Source organism: Bombus vosnesenskii, unplaced genomic scaffold (genome assembly GCF_011952255.1).
Source record: "Bombus vosnesenskii isolate JDL3184/JDL3185 unplaced genomic scaffold, Bvos_JDL3184-5_v1.1 scf7180000013334, whole genome shotgun sequence".
NCBI lineage: Eukaryota > Metazoa > Arthropoda > Insecta > Hymenoptera > Apidae > Bombus > Bombus vosnesenskii.
In genome coordinates this window covers 641,870-660,411 of record NW_022882972.1, presented here as the reverse complement: position 1 = coordinate 660,411, position 18,542 = coordinate 641,870, and the positions used below count along the sequence as shown (strand labels likewise).

The window sequence follows — 18,542 nt, the reverse complement described above, 5'->3', positions numbered from 1 at the left end:
CGAGATATTGCAACTGTTCCTTCATTGGTAAAACGAAACACCTGTTACATTATATTTGATCTGATGTAAAGAATAGGAATTAAATACAGGCTTGGTTTGACATGTGATTCTATATCTTTTACTTCTTGAAGAATATTGTTGATAACTCAGTATTTCACTTCAGTAGTATTGTAAATGTGCCAAGATTTATAGAATGTTTTATAAAGAATGTGATTCTTTATAGATGACGTTATTTCCAAGGAAATTGAAATACGACTAATAGAATAATATTTATCGACATGCAAGAGTCTCTAGCTAGGTCTCCGACCATATTTCTCATAATTTTTTCTAGAAGAAATAATCGAAAGTATTTTAACTAGTATAATAAATAATAATATGTATGAGAGGCAGGTCTTTATAATTAATTCTAAAATAAATTTCTTTAATTTTTGCTTTTGAGAAAGAGAATCAAAAATTTGTCTGATCAGAGATTCATATTTTTATGCAAAAAATATCATACTTTTCATATTTTACATAGACAATTTAAATAATTTCTAAAAGATCGTGGATTACATGGATATGAATTATCTTCAATTCACTCTGTTGATTGATTATTAACACATATTATTGGGTTGGCAACTAAGTGATTGGGGATTTTGTCATTAGATGGTATTGACAAATCCGCAATCATTTAATTGCCAACCCAATATACAAGAGTTCCAAAACATCCATAAAGAATGAAATTCTAAAGGTACCCGACACTTTAATCTACTACATAATATTTAAAAACACTTCCAACACCTTAGTATTTTATATATTAATACCAGAACTACTATATTACACTATATACTATAGAAGTACTATATATTTCAAGACACTTCAGATCTTGTAATACAGTATATATCTACGAATACCAAACTACTATACTATACTGTGTATTATAGAAGTCTAATTGCAAAATACTTTAAACTACTTAACACTGGAACTACTATATTATGTCTGTATCATAGAGATACCACTACGTCAAACCACTTACTTCATAATCGAGCAATATCCTTGTGTCAAGGTCACGCATGATGCCCTCTACCCGTTCTCAATTTTCAGCGTCCGGAATCAGAGGAACAGAACGCGGAACGCGAACGAATTCCTGCTAAACGTTGCCATCACCGGCTGCCAGGATGTTCTCTGCCGGTGTCCGTAGCCTGAGACGTCCCGTCATCGACCTTGAAACTTCAGGTCGGAGAACCGAGAGAGGTTTCGCCTTGGGTAATCGGTGCCGCGGACTCGAAAACTAGGCCTGTGCCTGCGGTGACGTCGTCTTCGTTATACGTCCCGATGTTGTATACGGTGAACGAACGGTGACGAGAGGCGTGGAGACGACGAGGACGAAAGAGACGCGAAGCGAGCGTGGAGGAGCAGTGAGGAGAGCAATAAGACAGAACGTGTTGGTGAACGAAGGAGAGAGAGAAAGAGGGAAAGAAAGATATGCACAATGTATACGGAGAAGGAAAGAGAAAGAAAGACAGAGGCGCGTTCGCGGTAACGAAACAAATAGGCCGGCGACTTTCACCGCGTATCCAAGAACGGCAACACGACATACAGCGAACACAGGCTGAGCGCTCTTGGCCCAAACCACTCGAGTATGAGGTATACCCTCGCTCACCAACGTCCTCGAGGGTGGGGGGAATCCTGCTTCGAAGCCGCCAGACACGAGGCATACCCTGAGAGCCAGAGAACGGACCTCGATTCTTTTTCTTTCGCCCGTGTGTCGCACGTGTTGTCTCTATTCTCCGTGGTGGCCCGGCTACGACCTCACTGTGCCTCCATCCTTTATACAGAAAGTGTCTTTTCGTTGATCTCCGTTGTTTTGATATCTCTTTCTTTTTTTGTACAGTATATGTCCAAAAATTGGATAACGTTCGAGTCAGCTTGTCGCGTACCGAAGTGTGTGTCACCTTGCACGCCTTCCTTGTAGCCATCCCTCCTTTGAATAGATAGTAAGTACACAAGCGGTTCGTTATACAGAGCCGGAGGATATTTCATACGAAGCATGCATTCCCGCAGTCGACTCTGAACAGAAAGCATCGAGTAGTGCGGCAGTTTTTGTGCGCCAAGAGAGAAACAAAGTGGTGATCAATCGTTGAAAGAAATGCACGGGTGCGTGTTGTTACGCTGACGATGACACGACGACGACCACCAGATTCGACATGGATCGACCTGCTAGTCTGGCTGCTTTTGATCATCCTGCCTGCTGGAACCGGTACGACTCTTACCTTATGATGCTAGATCGCTGCACGCGCGCGATTCCTTTATCCGCTCGAGCGAACTTGGAGCGACGAAAGTGTACCGAAAGTGAAAATGTGGAGCAATGATGTTCCAATCGAGGAGATTTCATTTTGCTATTTTATAGTTGCGAGAACCAGTGGAGTGTTTCTTGATCTCCGATATCAGGAATGAGTTTGTTTTAAAGTAAGGTATAAATATTGATCCATAGAGGTAGCTGAGAGTTTTGAATTGATTGCTGAAACTGATTCATAATTAAGATTGTCTGGAAATGATATAAATAGTGGGTTTAATGAGGTACATAAATGGTTATGGATGATTATGGTAACTTTGAGAATGGAATTTATGGATGAGTATGACTTTGGATAAAGTATCACATGACCGAATAATTTTTAAGGCGTAAAGAATTTATGGTTTTTAAAGAAAAATGCAAATTGTATATAGTTTTGTAAACAAGTGCCTCCCTTGTGATTTTAATAATTTAGTAATCAAATCACGTTAATTTAGTTAATTTGAGTACTGTGTAACAGAAGCCTCAACCAAATTAGATCTGAGTCTTACTTCACCTTGTTAATTCTACTCTTTTTTGTTTCTTAAGGTCATTACAATTTAATTGGCTTATTCCCTCTATGAAAGAGCTTTAAAATTAATTCTACATTCGTTTCTCGATAAATGTACAACTTGGTTGATCATAAATTAAATCTCCCCCTAATCTCTAACGAATAATTTACGTGCATAGTTGACTGACTGATCGATTATCTTTTATCCGTGATACACCTAATCGAACCACTCCACGAGCAATCCTAAAAATGGTCGAGGGAGCCAGATCTTGTTTGAAAAATTTTGTTTCTTTCCTAAAAGATTCCAAAAACGATTCTAAATTAGGAACTTTATAAACAATAACAGGCAAAGACGATTGAACGCCTCCAAAGAATTTTCAATATTTCTAAATAAGTTCATGATTCCAAAAAATGAACTGAAGGATCACAAAAATAATCGAAGCAGATCTCGTTTGAAAGATTCTGAATCTTTCCTAAAAAAAAGTTCACGATTTCAATAAATGAACTGAATGATCATGCCCCGAAATATCAAAAAAGTAATCGAAACAGAACTCGCTCGAAATTTGTTTCATTTAGTTTTGAAAAAATATATTCATAATTCCAAGAAACGATCCATAGATGTATAACGCAATGCATGCCTTTGAATTCATCGTACACGATCCGATCCATCTACGAGTAGTTAAAGATTTCCACTTTATTGATGTCTCTTCTTGGATCCTCTCGTGACACTTACTTTTAACATTAGAAAACTTTCATTTCGTCGAAAGAAGACTGCATTTCTCGATGCAATTCGACGCTTTCTTGTTCATTATGATCTTAGAAAATGTTTTCTTGTTGTTTCTTACAGGAGTTGCGCATAGCTATGCGGATAAACAAAGGTACGATGGATGGTACAACAATCTGGCTCATCCTGATTGGGGATCGATCGGCAAGTAGTTCAAATACTATTGCTTCGTTGTCTTGTTACTCTGTTTAAATCTGTTTCTCTGTAAACAAGTTGCATTCACAGTAGAATAGGATCAGATCGTTATTATGCAGTAGGACAGGCTCAAATTAGGGAAAAATTGTCTTTTAGAAGAATATCGTAAGAATACTTTTAAGAAGATATTGATAAAATATTGATAATGGAATATTGAGAAATATTGGTAAACTGCGAGGAAGATAGGAGGTTTGGAATGTAAAGAAACTGCTTTATGATTATATATTGTTTTGTTATAATTAAATGATACAATTTAATGTTTGATAGAAATCGGGGACAGTGAGATGGAACAAATTTTCAGTAATTTTCCCTAGCTTTTCATTAATATTCACCTGTACGTTGTTACATCTGTACGATTATTAAATTTGCATTACAACATGGAAATTGTTATAATTTAAACAGAGAAAGAAGAGAATTGTAGTTGCAAATATTTTTTGTTGACATTGTGATGCGGCTCGAATTGCAATGGCGTGCAAAGCCAATGGCGCGTAGAGTGAAAGGCGAAAAAAGTCGCTATTTTGTTTCAATATAGGCTGGTATAAAATGGCCAGCAAAAACTTTAGCACCGTGAAAGACGTAATCAGCTCTGCCGACAGAAATGTTATGGTTCTTTAAACATGAAAATCGCCGCCCCTCGATTATTATACTAACATTGATGTATTCTATTCAACATGAACGACATTGCTACTAACGATACTTTGAAAATAATACATATCCATTAAAAAGACTAAAATCTACGAGATCATTCTCTTTTTATCTGTCTAGAAAAAGGAATAATTAAGTTACGAATGAATCCTGTCAGCGACATTTGTTTTTTTATACCAACAGAATCTTTCATTTTACGCTTTAAATGTTTGTTACGTTTTTTACGCTAATTTTCTGCCTTGTTTAAATGACACCATATCTTATAAAGTGTTCTTTCCTGCGTGTTAACTATCTATGTACTTCCTTACAGAACGCTAATGATTTAGTCAAACGTATAATGTCGTACGGAGTTCATCGTTTGTGCTAATAGAGTAAGAAAAGAATAACGGAATAGTGGATTTTTGATTCGGTTCTACAGTTCTTTCACAGCATTAAAATAATTAAAATATAAGGTATACGCTTATTTAACTTTCAATAGTTATTATCGTTAGATCGTAAATAAGTTATACTAGTTTGGATTAAGCTATTTACCTAATAGAGAGTTGAGGAAACTCAGAGGAAGAAAAATACGCATCGTATTATAAGTTGAGCTGAGAAATTATGAGTTTTAGGAAAGATAATTTCCTCGGGCAACGTTGTAATGAATTCAATTCGTAATCAAAAGTTACTATAAAAATGGCATTTAGTCTTTCAATTTTTAAGTATTTCACTTTAATCATTGTTCTGTGTTTTATGTAAAAGATGCCATTAATAACACTTTGCCTGTGAAATATTCAGTGAAAATACAAATTAAATGATGCAATTGTCCATGGCTATAACTATGATCCATCGATATCGAAGACTTTTTAAATAACCCCAGATAACAGGGGAAATATTATTCCAAAAGAGAAAAGATTTAGCGAAAGTGCTGAACGACGATGCTTTGTAATAAATAATTAGAAAAAGAAAGGAATTGATTATCAGATCATGTCGCTCTTAACACGCTTTGTACATCCGTAGACAGCAGGCTGATACGAAAGATGCCAGCAGCATATTCCGATGGGGTTTACATGTTGGCTGGCCAGGATAGGCCATCTCCGAGGAAGCTCAGTCAGCTTTTCATGCAAGGTGACGATGGTCTGCCATCCGTCAAAAATAGGACAGCATTATTTGCCTTCTTCGGTAAGAACATGTCAACGTTTTTGATCATTTTAAACAGTGCATATTAATTGTCATTTAATTTCACGAAGTGTATTAATCATTGTTCATCGATTGAGGCGAAATAAGTACAGATAAACGTAAAAACTAAATTATAATTAACGTCCAAAAAAAAAAAAAAAAAAACGCAAAAAAATATTCATTCACCAGAAAATAATTCTATAATAGATTCGATAAAAGGAAACGGTTTATTTATTATTTCACGCTATCTATTCCTCGATCTTCTTTGCCTAATCAAAGAAATTAACAAGAATTTCATCATAGCAGCGAAGTCTGTAGACTAAACAATCCAATAAGATCGTTTTACATTTACTGCATTAGCATCGATGACTCAATCAGGATAAACCTAGACAAATTTACGAGAAAATTATTACATTATTAGCATTCTAACAAAGAACCAAAATTACGGCATTTAAAGTATCTTTTTTCGTTTACCTATCGTGAAAAAAAATTTCAAAGGTCTTTATAGAAATTGTAAATTTATTTCTCTTCGATCTCACGAAAATGATCAAATTGCTAGTATTTCGATAAAGAACAAAATGTAAAGTATCTTTCGTTTATCTCTTTCGAAGAGAAATCCCAACAATTTCTAAAGAAATTTTGAATTATTTCTCTTTAATTCCAAGTATCGGAAAAATCAACATGATTTAATAATAATGTCGTCATACAAGAAAATTGTCACTCGGAGATATTTCGAATGAATCAGGTAATGATAGAATAGCATGTAGAATTACCATGGCTGACGGTGCACGCATTCGAATATCTGTGCACGTTGTTGCGCAAACAGTAAGGTGTCCGGGTGTCGGAATAGAAACGAGTATCACGAGGTGCAGAGAACTTTTTGATCCACTTTTCACGGTAAAATATTCTGTGTAACGTATAATGAAGTGTGGTTCACGTTGAACCGAGAATTATTGAAAATAGGTATTGAATAATTGATTCGTATTTAATTTAGTTTTAAGGATTGTTACAACCAATAAATAAAATTGGCAATTATTTTCATTAAATCAAATTAGAAATTAGAGATGTTCTGGAGAAATAGAGCTTAAATAAAAATTTGTTTCTCCTGTTCCATGCAAATAATGTTATAGACACCATATTTTGGATATTTCGTACAGTTTTGTACATTACGTGCATCCTATACATTTTTTCAAGTTTAATTTTTGTCAGAAATGTATACACGTTCGTAGTCTACTAATAAAAGTAGCAATTTTATTAAATTTGAGTCAAATTTTTGCAATATGTGCGAAAAGGTTTCGTTGAATGTTTAATGATACTGTAAAAGATATAAAAATGTATTCGTAAAAGACTTTCGATGATATGAATTTCTGAAATTCATCAAGCACACGTGCATTTAAATTTCCATTTCACTTAGATTTCTCTGTGAAAAATTATATAGCGATATGCGCATGCATCATGTCGTTATTATGTTCATTGTTTCTCTTATCAATTAAGTATCAATTCAGTATGGAACTATTAATGAACAGACAGATTAATAATGGCATACAAGTACCAGACGTTTTTCTTAGAAACTTGCCGCATTATAATTTATCGGCATATGTACTTACATGGAATTATCCTTCAATATATTTACATAATAACCCAAAGCTTAAATACGTAGAAGTAGCAAAAATAACAAATTTTTCTATATTTCAATATCTTATTATGTATATGTACATTTATGAAACCGTAGCGAAAGTAATTTTTCTAAATTAGTTACGCGTGTAGAATTATCAGTTACAAATGAAGGAAAAGGATATGTCTAACGATAAAGGAAATTAAGTAAAGTGTATATAGAATACTAAATTAGTACGCAACGAACGTAGTATATATTGCAGAGATGAACCTTGGATAGCCAATTGAATTAAATTAAGAAAATCAGCACTCAAAAGAAACATCCAGGAAAATTTCCAGACGATCCAATGTGTGTTTCATTAAATCAAATTTCGTTACAACAAACGCGCTTAAAGAGAAACGATTCCTCAAAAGTTCGAAGAAAAATGAATTGAAGCAAATCGAATTAGGAAATTCAGCATTATAATTAAATTAAATTAAGAAAATTAGAATTCAAAGGGAAGCGAATTTAAGCGAAGAAAACCAGAATTAGTATTATTATATTTCTCTCCGTCCCTTATTTCTTAGCGTAATTAGTCTGATTTCTGTATATCTTATTGTGTACTCGTTTAGTATGTGTTTTCGATTTTCTACTTCTGGTGTTATACAGTTAACATGGTAGGTTCTCTTCTATTTTATATTTCATTCCTTGTCTTATCGTCGTTGTCCAACCTAGTTTGCCAGCTAATCTTACCTATACGATAATTCTTTCTATCGACAATGGTACATTTAATGGTCCTATTGCCGTTATATCCTTAATTCTTTTGTTCGTCTCGCTGTATGTATGAAGTTTGTTGCTCTGTTTCCATCGTCGTATCACAGCTTTTGGAAATATCTTCTATTACGAATCATCGTACATATGTTGCTGTCTTCTATTTCCTGTAACGAGCTGGTATCCAAGCGACTCGATTTCTCTTTTCGTCCGGTGTCTTCTGGTTCGTTATTTTCAATAGAAAACCAGAATTACAAAATGCTTTAGGTTTCCCAATAATTCGATCTGAATTCAATTGATTTAATTCGAACGAAGCAAAGTCGGAATTCTAATTAGATTAAACTTAAAAATTCCAAATCCGAAGCAGTCAATTGGCCAATAATTTGAAGCGAACGTGTTCGGTCTCACGTTCTCAATTTTGTCCCAAAAACCGTTGCTTAAACCGGAATTAACAAACGTCGTGGAACCAGAGCAAAGGAAAGTGCTGTGGATTCTTGAAAGAAATGCAAAAACTGGAACACTCCCCTGAATTCCATCCGTGTCGATTGGTATTTGCGGCGAAACTCGACAACGGAAGCGACCAAAGGGGAAAAAGTGATCCTTCGAGAACCGGTTGCGCGTTGCAACCGCTTCCTTGAGAAGTAGAACCTCGATCGCTCTTCATCGAACCTGCGTATGGAACCATTTCAGGGCAACTGGTCACGTCGGAGATAATCATGGCCAGCGAAAGTGGCTGCCCCATAGAGTACCATCGAATCGACGTGGACAAATGCGATCCGGTTTTCGACAAGGAGTGCCAAGGTAACAAGTACATTCCCTTCCGTCGGGCGGATTATGATCGGCAAACCGGACACAGCCCTAATAGTCCACGTGAACAGGTAATTTCTTGCTTTACCCGATTTTATTTATTCACCTGATTTATATATTGATAGATGGGAATATGTGAATGATCTGCGTCGTTGAACTTTGGTTGAACATTGGAAGGCGAGGTTGCCTTGTGGTATTCTTGGGAACGTATAGTATAATATAGAATAAATGTAATGATATTTAACTATATATGATAATTACCAAATATAAGAATACGTTGTGTATTTTGAGGGATTTTCGACTGGTAATATAGAAATAGTTTCGAATTTCAATTTAGGTGGAACGTTTGTATCTAATTTGAATTTGACTTAAATTGTATTTGAATTTAATTTGAACGTAATAGGATCTGAATTTAATTTAGACTCGAGTTTCGGAAGTTGAATTGTATTCGAAAATTTAAATTTATATTTGAGAAAGTTCGATCGTTTTAATAAAAGTAAAAAAGAAATATTAAATTTGATGGATATTAACTTTATTCATAATGATAGAGAAAGTAGTGGTCATTAAGAGCTCCGCAAGTTGTTTCTTGCGCTTCTTTTCAGCGTATCTTATTATTGCGCCACCGGGTAAAGCGTATTGAACATTTTTCACGAGAAACCGTGTCACGTACGAGACACAGAAAACTTGTATACCTACCATAATTTCTCGTTTATTTCATTACTTTTTACGCGTAAATTCATATACGTATATATTAGATAATTCCATAACTAATGCTATTTTTTCGACGATTAAACTTAAATTAATGGATTTTGTCACGAAAAGGCGTATATAGACGTACCGAAAAATGGCATTATTTATAATTTAATAATATTTAAATATAAAATTTTCGTAAAATATATCATTTCCGAATATAAAGTTTAACGGAAATATGTAATCTTCCAACATATGATTTTCGGGGTTTAGAAATATTAAAAAATTGGTAAAATTTTATAAAATATGTAATTTTCAAATATAAAATATATAATTCCCATATATAAAATATGTCGAAAATAAACATTTGCGTAACATAAAACTTTCGGAGCTTGAAATATAGAACGGATTTCTATTATCAAAGATTATTCAGATATTGGGAAATAAATCGTGAAAAGTAGCTCTGAATACGTGAGGTTGCAGATAAACAAAGTGACGAGTTGGATCGACGGTAGCTTCATTTATTCGAGCAGCGAAGCATGGGCGAACACCATGAGGTCTTTCAAAAACGGCAGCCTCCTTATGGAGCCTACCAGGAAATTTCCTGTGAGGAATACAATGCGTGCTCCACTTTTTAATCATGCTGTTCCACACGTTATGAGAATGCTCAGTCCGGAACGTCTTTATCGTGAGTTCAATATCTTTTATCATTGTACGTGACGATTTCAAAAATTTGTTTCATTCTGACAAATCGTATTCAGTTCTCGGAGATCCACGAACGAATCAGCATCCTCCGTTACTGGCTCTTGGAATATTGTTTTATCGGTGGCATAATGTGATTGCTGCACGAATACAACTGGAGAATCCAAATATGTCTGACGAAGATATTTTTCAGAAGGCGAGACGTGTTGTTATAGGAACGCTTCAGGTTTGTTTATTGTATTTAAATAATTATTAAATTTGTGTGGCCACCTATTTATTATAGATTTATCTAGTTGGATAACTTTGATATAAATCGCAAACTGTCGACTGACCTATCGTTTTATTATAGATTATTATTGAAAAATAAGATACATATTTTTCAAACTTTAATATACATACAAATTAGAAATATTATTTTATATAACGATGAATTCATTTACTTAAAGCAACTCGTATCATCTTATATCTGTTGTATTATCTACAATCTAATGGAATTTTCTCATAATTACACGGATTGCTATTCAACATAAATTCATAAAGATGATCAGCATCTCCATATTCGATATACACATTAATTAATTCGATTACATATTAAGTACCTAACTTAATCACAACAAAATACAGATGTAACATATACTTTCTATCCATAAATTGTCACTCCGTTGTCGTCGTTACAAGTAATGCTATATCATTGTCGTGTAATTGTACACCGTTACTGTAACTCGGTATACACGATGTACTAATTTCATACTACTTGAAGAATTAATACGAACTTACCAACTGTAATCCTTTATGAAATCTACGAGTATCGTCTTTATATCGTTTAACCATATTATACTATACTGTTTATTTACTTCATTACTTGTTACTTTTTACGAATATAATAAAATTCGGAAGTAATCCTGTTTTTCTGCAATTCGAATTTGTAGACTAAATAGAGAATTTGTCGCGAACAGATATTAACTTTTTCTTTTTAAATTGCAGAATATCATCTTATACGAATATATTCCAATACTTCTTAATGAAGATCCTCCAACGTATACAGGATACAAGCCAGATTTACATCCTGGAATCAGTCACATATTCCAGAGCGCAGCTTTTCGATATGGACACACGTTGATACCGCCAGGATTATATCGTCGAAATGAAAATTGCGAATATAGAAGAACTAATACCGATCAACCTGCGATTAGACTTTGCTCCACTTGGTGGGACTCCAATGCAAGTGGTGTTTAAAAACAAATAGTTTATATTAGATATAGATTATATTTCTATATATTAATTGTGAATATAATTTCAATTTCCAGTAAATATTCAATAACTTCCAATAATTGATAAATTTATATTTCTAATAATTTCAAATATATTAGGTTTCCCACAACATTTTTTATTTTACATTATTTTACTGAATGATGTCTGATCTATTTTGTTCTACAGTTAGTTCTACGTATCTTTTTATTCTATTTTTTGTTCTACAGTTAGAACAAAACGGATCATACATAATACAACAAAATAATATGAAATAAAAAATGTTGTGCATCTATTATTTCCTTATAAAACGAAAGAAACTTTTGATATAACCTAATATATTCTAGATATCTTCTAATAATTCTAATATTCCAGCTTTTAATATCTTACTTTTACGTTTTAATTAATTTAAATGTAATTCCATTTAACTTAGATAAAGTTATGTTTCTATATTCTTAGGAAGTTTTAACTAACAGCACGATCGAGGAACTCCTCATGGGCATGACATCGCAAATAGCAGAGAAAGAGGATAATCTCCTTGGCACTGACATTAGAAATAATTTATTCGGACCTATGGAATTCTCAAGACGCGATTTAGGTGCTTTGAACATCATGCGAGGAAGGGACAACGGGCTTCCAGATTACAATACAGCCAGGGCACATTTCAAGCTACCTCGTAAGAAAACTTGGAACGAAATCAATCCGGAATTATTCAATAAAAACCCTTCGCTACTGCGTACGTTAGTAGAAATTCATTCGAATAATCTAAACAATGTGGACGTTTACGTTGGTGGAATGTTGGAATCCAGTGCCGGCCCTGGAGAACTCTTTTCAGCTGTAATTAAAGAACAGTTTCTTCGCTTGAGAGATTCTGATAGATTTTGGTTCGAAAATGAAGAAAATGGGTAAGTGGTGATGCTAGCATTGATAGGTATTATATTGAATTTAAAGGTGTAGCATCATACGTGGCATCAAATTTTTAAAATTCAGGAAGTTTAGAAAGTATATAATAAAATTTTGTTCCATTTACAATTTATTGAAAGAAAAAATTAATAGTAGTAAGATAACGATACCAAATTATTAATTAGTTGCTTATATAAAAATTTCTAAAATAAATTTCAAAAGTAATATTGTGCACTAACATTTATATTATATTTTATTTTTTAGAATCTTCACAAAAAGTGAAATAGCAGATATTCGTCGGGTAACTCTGTGGGACGTAATAGTAAACGCGACAGGAATACCAGCAGACGCCATTCAAAGAAGTGTGTTCAACTGGGAAGAAGGAGATCCATGTCCTCAGCCTTACCAACTCAACTCGACAATGCTGGAACCCTGTGTTCCACTGCAACGTTACGACTATTTCGAAGTAATTATTATTCATTATCATTGGTGGAAGAGATAATTAAAGTGTTAATCGATATAACTGCACGTACAACCGTATGCACCCTAAATATAGAAGCATTTTGAATTTCATGTTACAAAAGTCATTTCTAAAATCCGCTTTTAAAAGTATGTCTTTTAAAATGAAAGAGTCTTTTATTTTTTGAACCAAAAATGTAATTGAAACACAAGAACTTAAAGAGCGTAGGCGGTGTTGAATGAGCTAAATTAAAATAAGTCAAATGAGTAGGCAGTACTACAAAGAAGAGACAATGCCAAATCGACATCGTATAGTCCTTCTGTTACATATGTATCTCAAATCGCATTTCTTGAAACGATAACCAGTTTAACCAATTTCAAAACCTCACGATATCTCTTCCAGCGGCGGTCTATTATACAACATTACGTAACAAACTATCTTCCTGGAACTTCACGTTTTCCTCATGTTACCCTATATGTACAAACTCTGAAAACTATGTACATCTACTCCATTACAGGGAAGTGAGCTGGTGTACATATACGCCTGTGTTTTTCTCGGTTTCGTTCCGATTCTTTGCGCTGGCGCCGGTTATGGTCTGGTCAAGCTGCAAAACCGACGAAGAAGACGTCTAAAAATTCTCCAAGAAGCGATACAAAAAAGGAAAGATGGCAAAATCTGTGTGGACAAAATGATCGTACGAGAGTGGTTACACGCGAACCATCGTCGTCTGGTCAAGGTGAAATTCGGGCCGGAAGCGGCTCTGCACATCGTCGATCGCAAGGGAGAGAAACTGCGCACATTCGATTTCTGCGACGTGAACACGGTCACGATAGAAGAATCGCAGGTGATTGCAGCAAACTTTTACGTTTTACTTTTGGAAGGAGAATCCAATCAAGAAATCTTGGCTGAAACTTCGTAATTGTGTAATATTGTATAGAGTTTTACAAAGGGAACAGGTGAATTAAACACATGAAAATTTGTAGAGACTGGTTCTCTGGTTTGGCTCACCGATTTCAACGGGCCGAGTTGATATGCGAAACCCATGTAATTCCACGCTTTCGTGCGTTTAAAAATGTTTCTTGCTTCATAAGATGGAATTACGCTGGTTATTGTTAGTATGATTAGGGCAATGTCTTACTGTAGTATAGTGTCATTACCGTGATTCATTAATGAATTAGATTGCTAAATTTTTTAAAATAATTAATATAAGAAGAATGTAGTTGACTGAAGAATTCAAATATTGTATAGTAGAAAGTACGTTTATTCAGGAATTAATCATTTTTCTACAATATAGTATTTTACAAAACTTAAATATCACGAGAGTAATCAATTTATTATGTTGAGTTTCAGTCAACATGTTGATATTCAAGTAGTTATTAATAAAATATTTGTAAATTCTATTTATTTTTCTACACTTTCTAAGTTATAAAAGCATAAAATATATTTCATTAAAAATAATTTTACTAACAATGGTCTAGCGTGCCTGAAATAGAGAGCATTCTATATATTATTATTACGTAGAATCAAGGGATTCTCCTTCTTATCATTTTCTTTTCGTTAGGCAAACAAAAATTAATGTTAAAAATGTTCTTAACATTTTGCGTTCTTCGCACAATCTTCTGTACAACGCATTAATTGATATTTATTTAGGAAAACGAGAATGGTCATCGTAAGGCGTTGGTTCTATTGCGGATACCGCGAGACTACGACCTTGTCCTTGAACTGGATTCGCTGGCCTCGCGTAGAAAGTTCATTGCGAAATTGGAGGCATTTCTGGCGTCCCATAAGAAGCACTTCACTCTGTCCCAAGTAAGCAGGGACATTATGCTTGCAAAAGCGGAAACGAAGGAACGCCGCCAAAAGAAACTCGAGCAGGTACTTTTTTTGTATTCTTAGTTCAAATCGACTCCTATTTCGCCTTTTAAAGCTTTCAACGTATCACTTCCCGCTTTGTAAACTATGTAAGGCTAGTTTTTCCCTTTTCTGACAGTTCTTTAGGGAAGCTTACGCCCTGACGTTCGGTTTACGACCTGGTGAAAGGCGACGACGATCCGAAGATAGCGACAGCGGTGAGGTCGTTACCGTGATGAGGACGTCGCTTTCTAAAAGCGAATTTGCGAGCGCGCTTGGAATGCGTGCAGACGCTGTATTCGTAAAGAAAATGTTTAATATAGTCGATAAAGACAGGGACGGTCGTATCTCGTTTCAGGTAAAAGGTGTTGAATTTTAGAAGTGGAATTTTTAAGTTTCACACCTTTGTACGACATATTTGTGCGACATATTTTGTATATATTTTAAGTTACAGTTTCTTTGACTAATTAGCGCTTTCGGTTGATAAATTTCTCATTTTCGTTTAAGGAAAACATAATGTTATTAAATTATACCAATTATTTAATTAAAATTTAGATTAAAAAGTTTTAGCTTAGACTTGTATTCAAAATTAAGCGTTAAAGATTAAAAATAGTATATTAATTAGTTAAAAAGCAATAACCAAAAGCTAAGAATTCATCTATTTTAATAATATATCAAGGAACTAAAACATATATATCCATTTTAGGAATTTTTGGACACTGTTTTATTATTTTCACGCGGGAAAACCGAGGACAAATTAAGAATAATCTTTGACATGTGTGACAAAGACAGTAACGGAGTCATTGACAAAGAAGAGTTATCAGAAATGCTCAGATCTTTGGTAGAAATTGCACGCACAACTAGTCTATCAGACGATCATGTTACAGAATTAATCGATGGAATGTTTCAAGTAAACTTTCAGCTCCAAAATGTCTATCGTTAAAGTATCCGTATCCAGAACATCGATTGCATCTCCAATATGGTTTCTTTCAGGATGCCGGACTCGAGAGAAAGGATTACCTCACGTACAACGATTTCAAGCTGATGATGAAAGAGTATAAAGGCGATTTCGTTGCGATCGGTCTCGATTGCAAAGGCGCGAAGCAGAATTTCCTCGACACATCGACGAATGTAGCTCGTATGACAAGTTTCCATATAGATCAGCTTCCACCAGAGGATTCGAAAACCTGGGCTAAAAAACAGTGGGACGCTGTTTCGACATTTCTCGAGGAAAATCGCCAAAATATTTTCTATTTATTTGTTTTCTATGTCACAACCATCGCTCTATTCGTCGAAAGATTCATTTGTAAGTTCCTTTTTGGTTATTTTAAACCTAGGACTACCAAATCTGTCCAAACATGTAATAAGTTCTTTTTTTAACTTACACTTTTCTTTGCAATTGAACAGCTTTCTGAAAAAAGGAACTATAATAAATACATGCATAGATACTGAATATATTTTCTAGGGAAATAATTGAGTCGTTCTAAATTTTAGACTATTCCTTTATGGCTGAACACACGGATTTGAGACATATTATGGGAGTCGGAATCGCCATAACTAGAGGATCTGCAGCAGCCTTGTCTTTTTGTTACTGCCTACTCCTTCTAACGATGTCACGCAATCTTTTGACTAAGCTCAAAGAATTTTCTATTCAACAATACATTCCTCTTGATTCTCATATACAATTTCATAAAATTGCTGCGTGCACTGCGTTATTTTTCTCCGTTTTGCACACAGTGGGACACATGGTGAACTTTTATCATATCTCGACTCAACCATTAGCTCATCTTCGATGTTTGACCAGCGAACTTAGTTTCCCAAGCGATGCTCGGTTGACAATATCGTTTTGGCTTTTTAGAACAGTAACAGGTAGATATTTAGCTTAATTTTTATTTACTACAAATTACTTAATAATCATATAAATGTTTTAAGTAACACTAAATTATTTTTACAGGTTTAACTGGGATCTTGCTATTCGTTGTAATGACGATCATTTTTGTCTTTGCTCACCCAACTATTCGTCAAAAAGCGTATAAATTTTTCTGGTCCACGCATAGCTTATACGTAGTTCTATATGCATTGTGTTTGATACACGGTTTGGCTCGTTTGACTGGTTCTCCGCGATTTTGGATTTTCTTTGTTGGCCCTGCCATTATTTATTCTCTAGACAAGGTAAATTGAGTGATTATTCTATTGTATTTTATTGACTCTATTATTCAGATTTATAATTTTATCATCTAATTTTTCTATTAACTAGCTGTGCTTTGTGATAATTTATTTTTCAATTTTCATACATAATAATTACTGCTATTAATTATTATATTATTATCTTATATTTTTTAAATTAATAAATTCCTTATTAATTATTACACTATTATTTTTAAGATGGTGAGTCTCCGTACCAAATGTATGGCACTGGACATCATCGAAACGGAACTGCTACCTTCAGACGTGATTAAAATCAAATTCTACAGGCCACCAAATTTGAAATATTTATCCGGTCAATGGGTTCGTCTTTCTTGTACCGCATTTAGGTCGAACGAATTTCATTCGTTCACCTTGACTTCTGCGCCACACGAGAACTTTCTCTCGTGTCACATTAAGGCGCAGGGACCGTGGACTTGGAAATTGCGCAATTACTTCGATCCCTGTAATTATAACCCGGAAGACGAGCACCCGAAAATAAGAATAGAAGGACCGTTCGGTGGTGGCAATCAAGATTGGTACAAGTTCGAGGTCGCTGTGATGGTTGGCGGTGGCATTGGTGTCACTCCCTACGCCTCCATGTTGAACGATCTCGTGTTTGGAACTTCTACCAATAGATACTCTGGAGTTGCCTGTAAGAAGGTAATTATAACTGAATTTTATCGTATTCAGATAAAAAAAATGATATTTTTGCATAATATAAATATTTAATAATGTTTATGTTATTACGTTTTATTAAATTTAGGTTTATTTCCTTTGGATTTGCCCTTCTCATAAACATTTCGAATGGTTCATCGATGTACTAAGAGATGTCGAGAGGAAGGATGTTACGGACGTGTTAGAAATTCACATATTTATTACGCAATTTTTCCACAAATTCGATTTACGCACAACCATGTTGGTAGGTTATTGCACAGTTATAATTTGGGAAATTCCATTTTTATTATATGAACACGAATTGAATTAAATTTCTTTGTTACAGTATATTTGTGAGAACCATTTCCAAAGGCTATCCAAGAAAAGTATATTCACTGGGTTAAAAGCGATAAATCATTTTGGTAGACCCGATATGACGTCGTTTCTAAAATTTGTTCAGAAAAAGCATAGCTACGTAAGTGTTAGAATTACTTTCGCTTAATTAATACACATTGGAATATTTAATCTTAAAATTAAATAAATTATCACGAATTAAAATGAAACGTTATGAATATTATTTAAAAAATTAAATATACTAATCTAAATATTTGTTTTAATTAAAATGTTGCCGTAGGTTAGTAAGATAGGAGTATTTAGCTGCGGACCGCGTCCTCTGACGAAGAGTGTGATGTCATCCTGCGACGAAGTGAATAAAGGTCGACGCCTGCCGTACTTCATTCACCACTTCGAAAACTTCGGCTAGTCTAGTTGATATCATTTCAAGAAAAGAGTAGAAGAAGAAAAACGATGGACTCTATCGTGAATCTCGTGCAATTCTATCGAGTGTACATATTTATGCGCGTACGCGCATGCCTTATTTATATAACAAATATTATATTTCTTATTTATGATTACAAAAGAATGAAAGAATATTTGTTTCTTCAATTTACTTATGATAAAGTCAGTATTATTAATGTCAGCCCTATTGCGTGATATGACATTGATAAATAGGACTGATCAAACTGAGTGAAAAGATTTTCAAGCTCATTATCCTGGAACTCCTACATATCT

At 34.3% G+C, this 18,542-nt stretch overlaps 1 protein-coding gene across 3 annotated transcripts; it reads left to right on the top strand.

Annotated features, from left to right (window-relative positions):
* The first annotated feature begins 1,856 nt into the window (after positions 1 to 1,856).
* LOC117235941 (dual oxidase) lies at positions 1,857 to 18,420 on the top strand. 3 transcript variants are annotated; one of them, XM_033498438.1, is made up of 21 exons: positions 1,857 to 1,976; positions 2,044 to 2,239; positions 3,670 to 3,750; positions 5,446 to 5,607; positions 8,660 to 8,847; positions 9,950 to 10,154; positions 10,228 to 10,394; positions 11,153 to 11,389; positions 11,876 to 12,321; positions 12,584 to 12,785; positions 13,297 to 13,623; positions 14,430 to 14,654; positions 14,770 to 14,988; positions 15,337 to 15,540; positions 15,624 to 15,936; positions 16,125 to 16,499; positions 16,585 to 16,802; positions 17,016 to 17,477; positions 17,581 to 17,736; positions 17,818 to 17,946; positions 18,106 to 18,420. In XM_033498438.1, exons 2-21 carry the CDS (start codon positions 2,158 to 2,160, stop codon positions 18,232 to 18,234), a joined length of 4,527 nt encoding a protein of 1,508 aa, XP_033354329.1. In that variant the 5' UTR covers positions 1,857 to 1,976; positions 2,044 to 2,157; the 3' UTR covers positions 18,235 to 18,420. The 3 variants fall into 3 exon arrangements, with proteins under 3 accessions (XP_033354329.1, XP_033354330.1, XP_033354331.1); XM_033498439.1 differs by lacking the exons at positions 1,857 to 1,976; positions 2,044 to 2,239 and having other exon boundaries at positions 5,450 to 5,607; XM_033498440.1 differs by lacking the exons at positions 1,857 to 1,976; positions 2,044 to 2,239; positions 3,670 to 3,750; positions 5,446 to 5,607 and having other exon boundaries at positions 8,669 to 8,847; positions 9,943 to 10,154.
* The last annotated feature ends 122 nt before the right edge of the window (positions 18,421 to 18,542 follow it).

What these genes read in the sequence shown, in the direction of transcription:
- LOC117235941 (XM_033498438.1), top strand. Translation starts at nt 2,158, where the DNA reads ATGACACGACGACGACCACCAGATTCGACATGGATCGACCTGCTAGTC. An exon ending in TCCTGATTGGGGATCGATCG is followed by an intron (nt 3,751 to 5,445) that starts GCAAGTAGTTCA and finishes GTACATCCGTAG; the next exon opens with ACAGCAGGCTGATACGAAAG. An exon ending in TTCGAAAATGAAGAAAATGG is followed by an intron (nt 12,322 to 12,583) that starts GTAAGTGGTGAT and finishes TTTATTTTTTAG; the next exon opens with AATCTTCACAAAAAGTGAAA.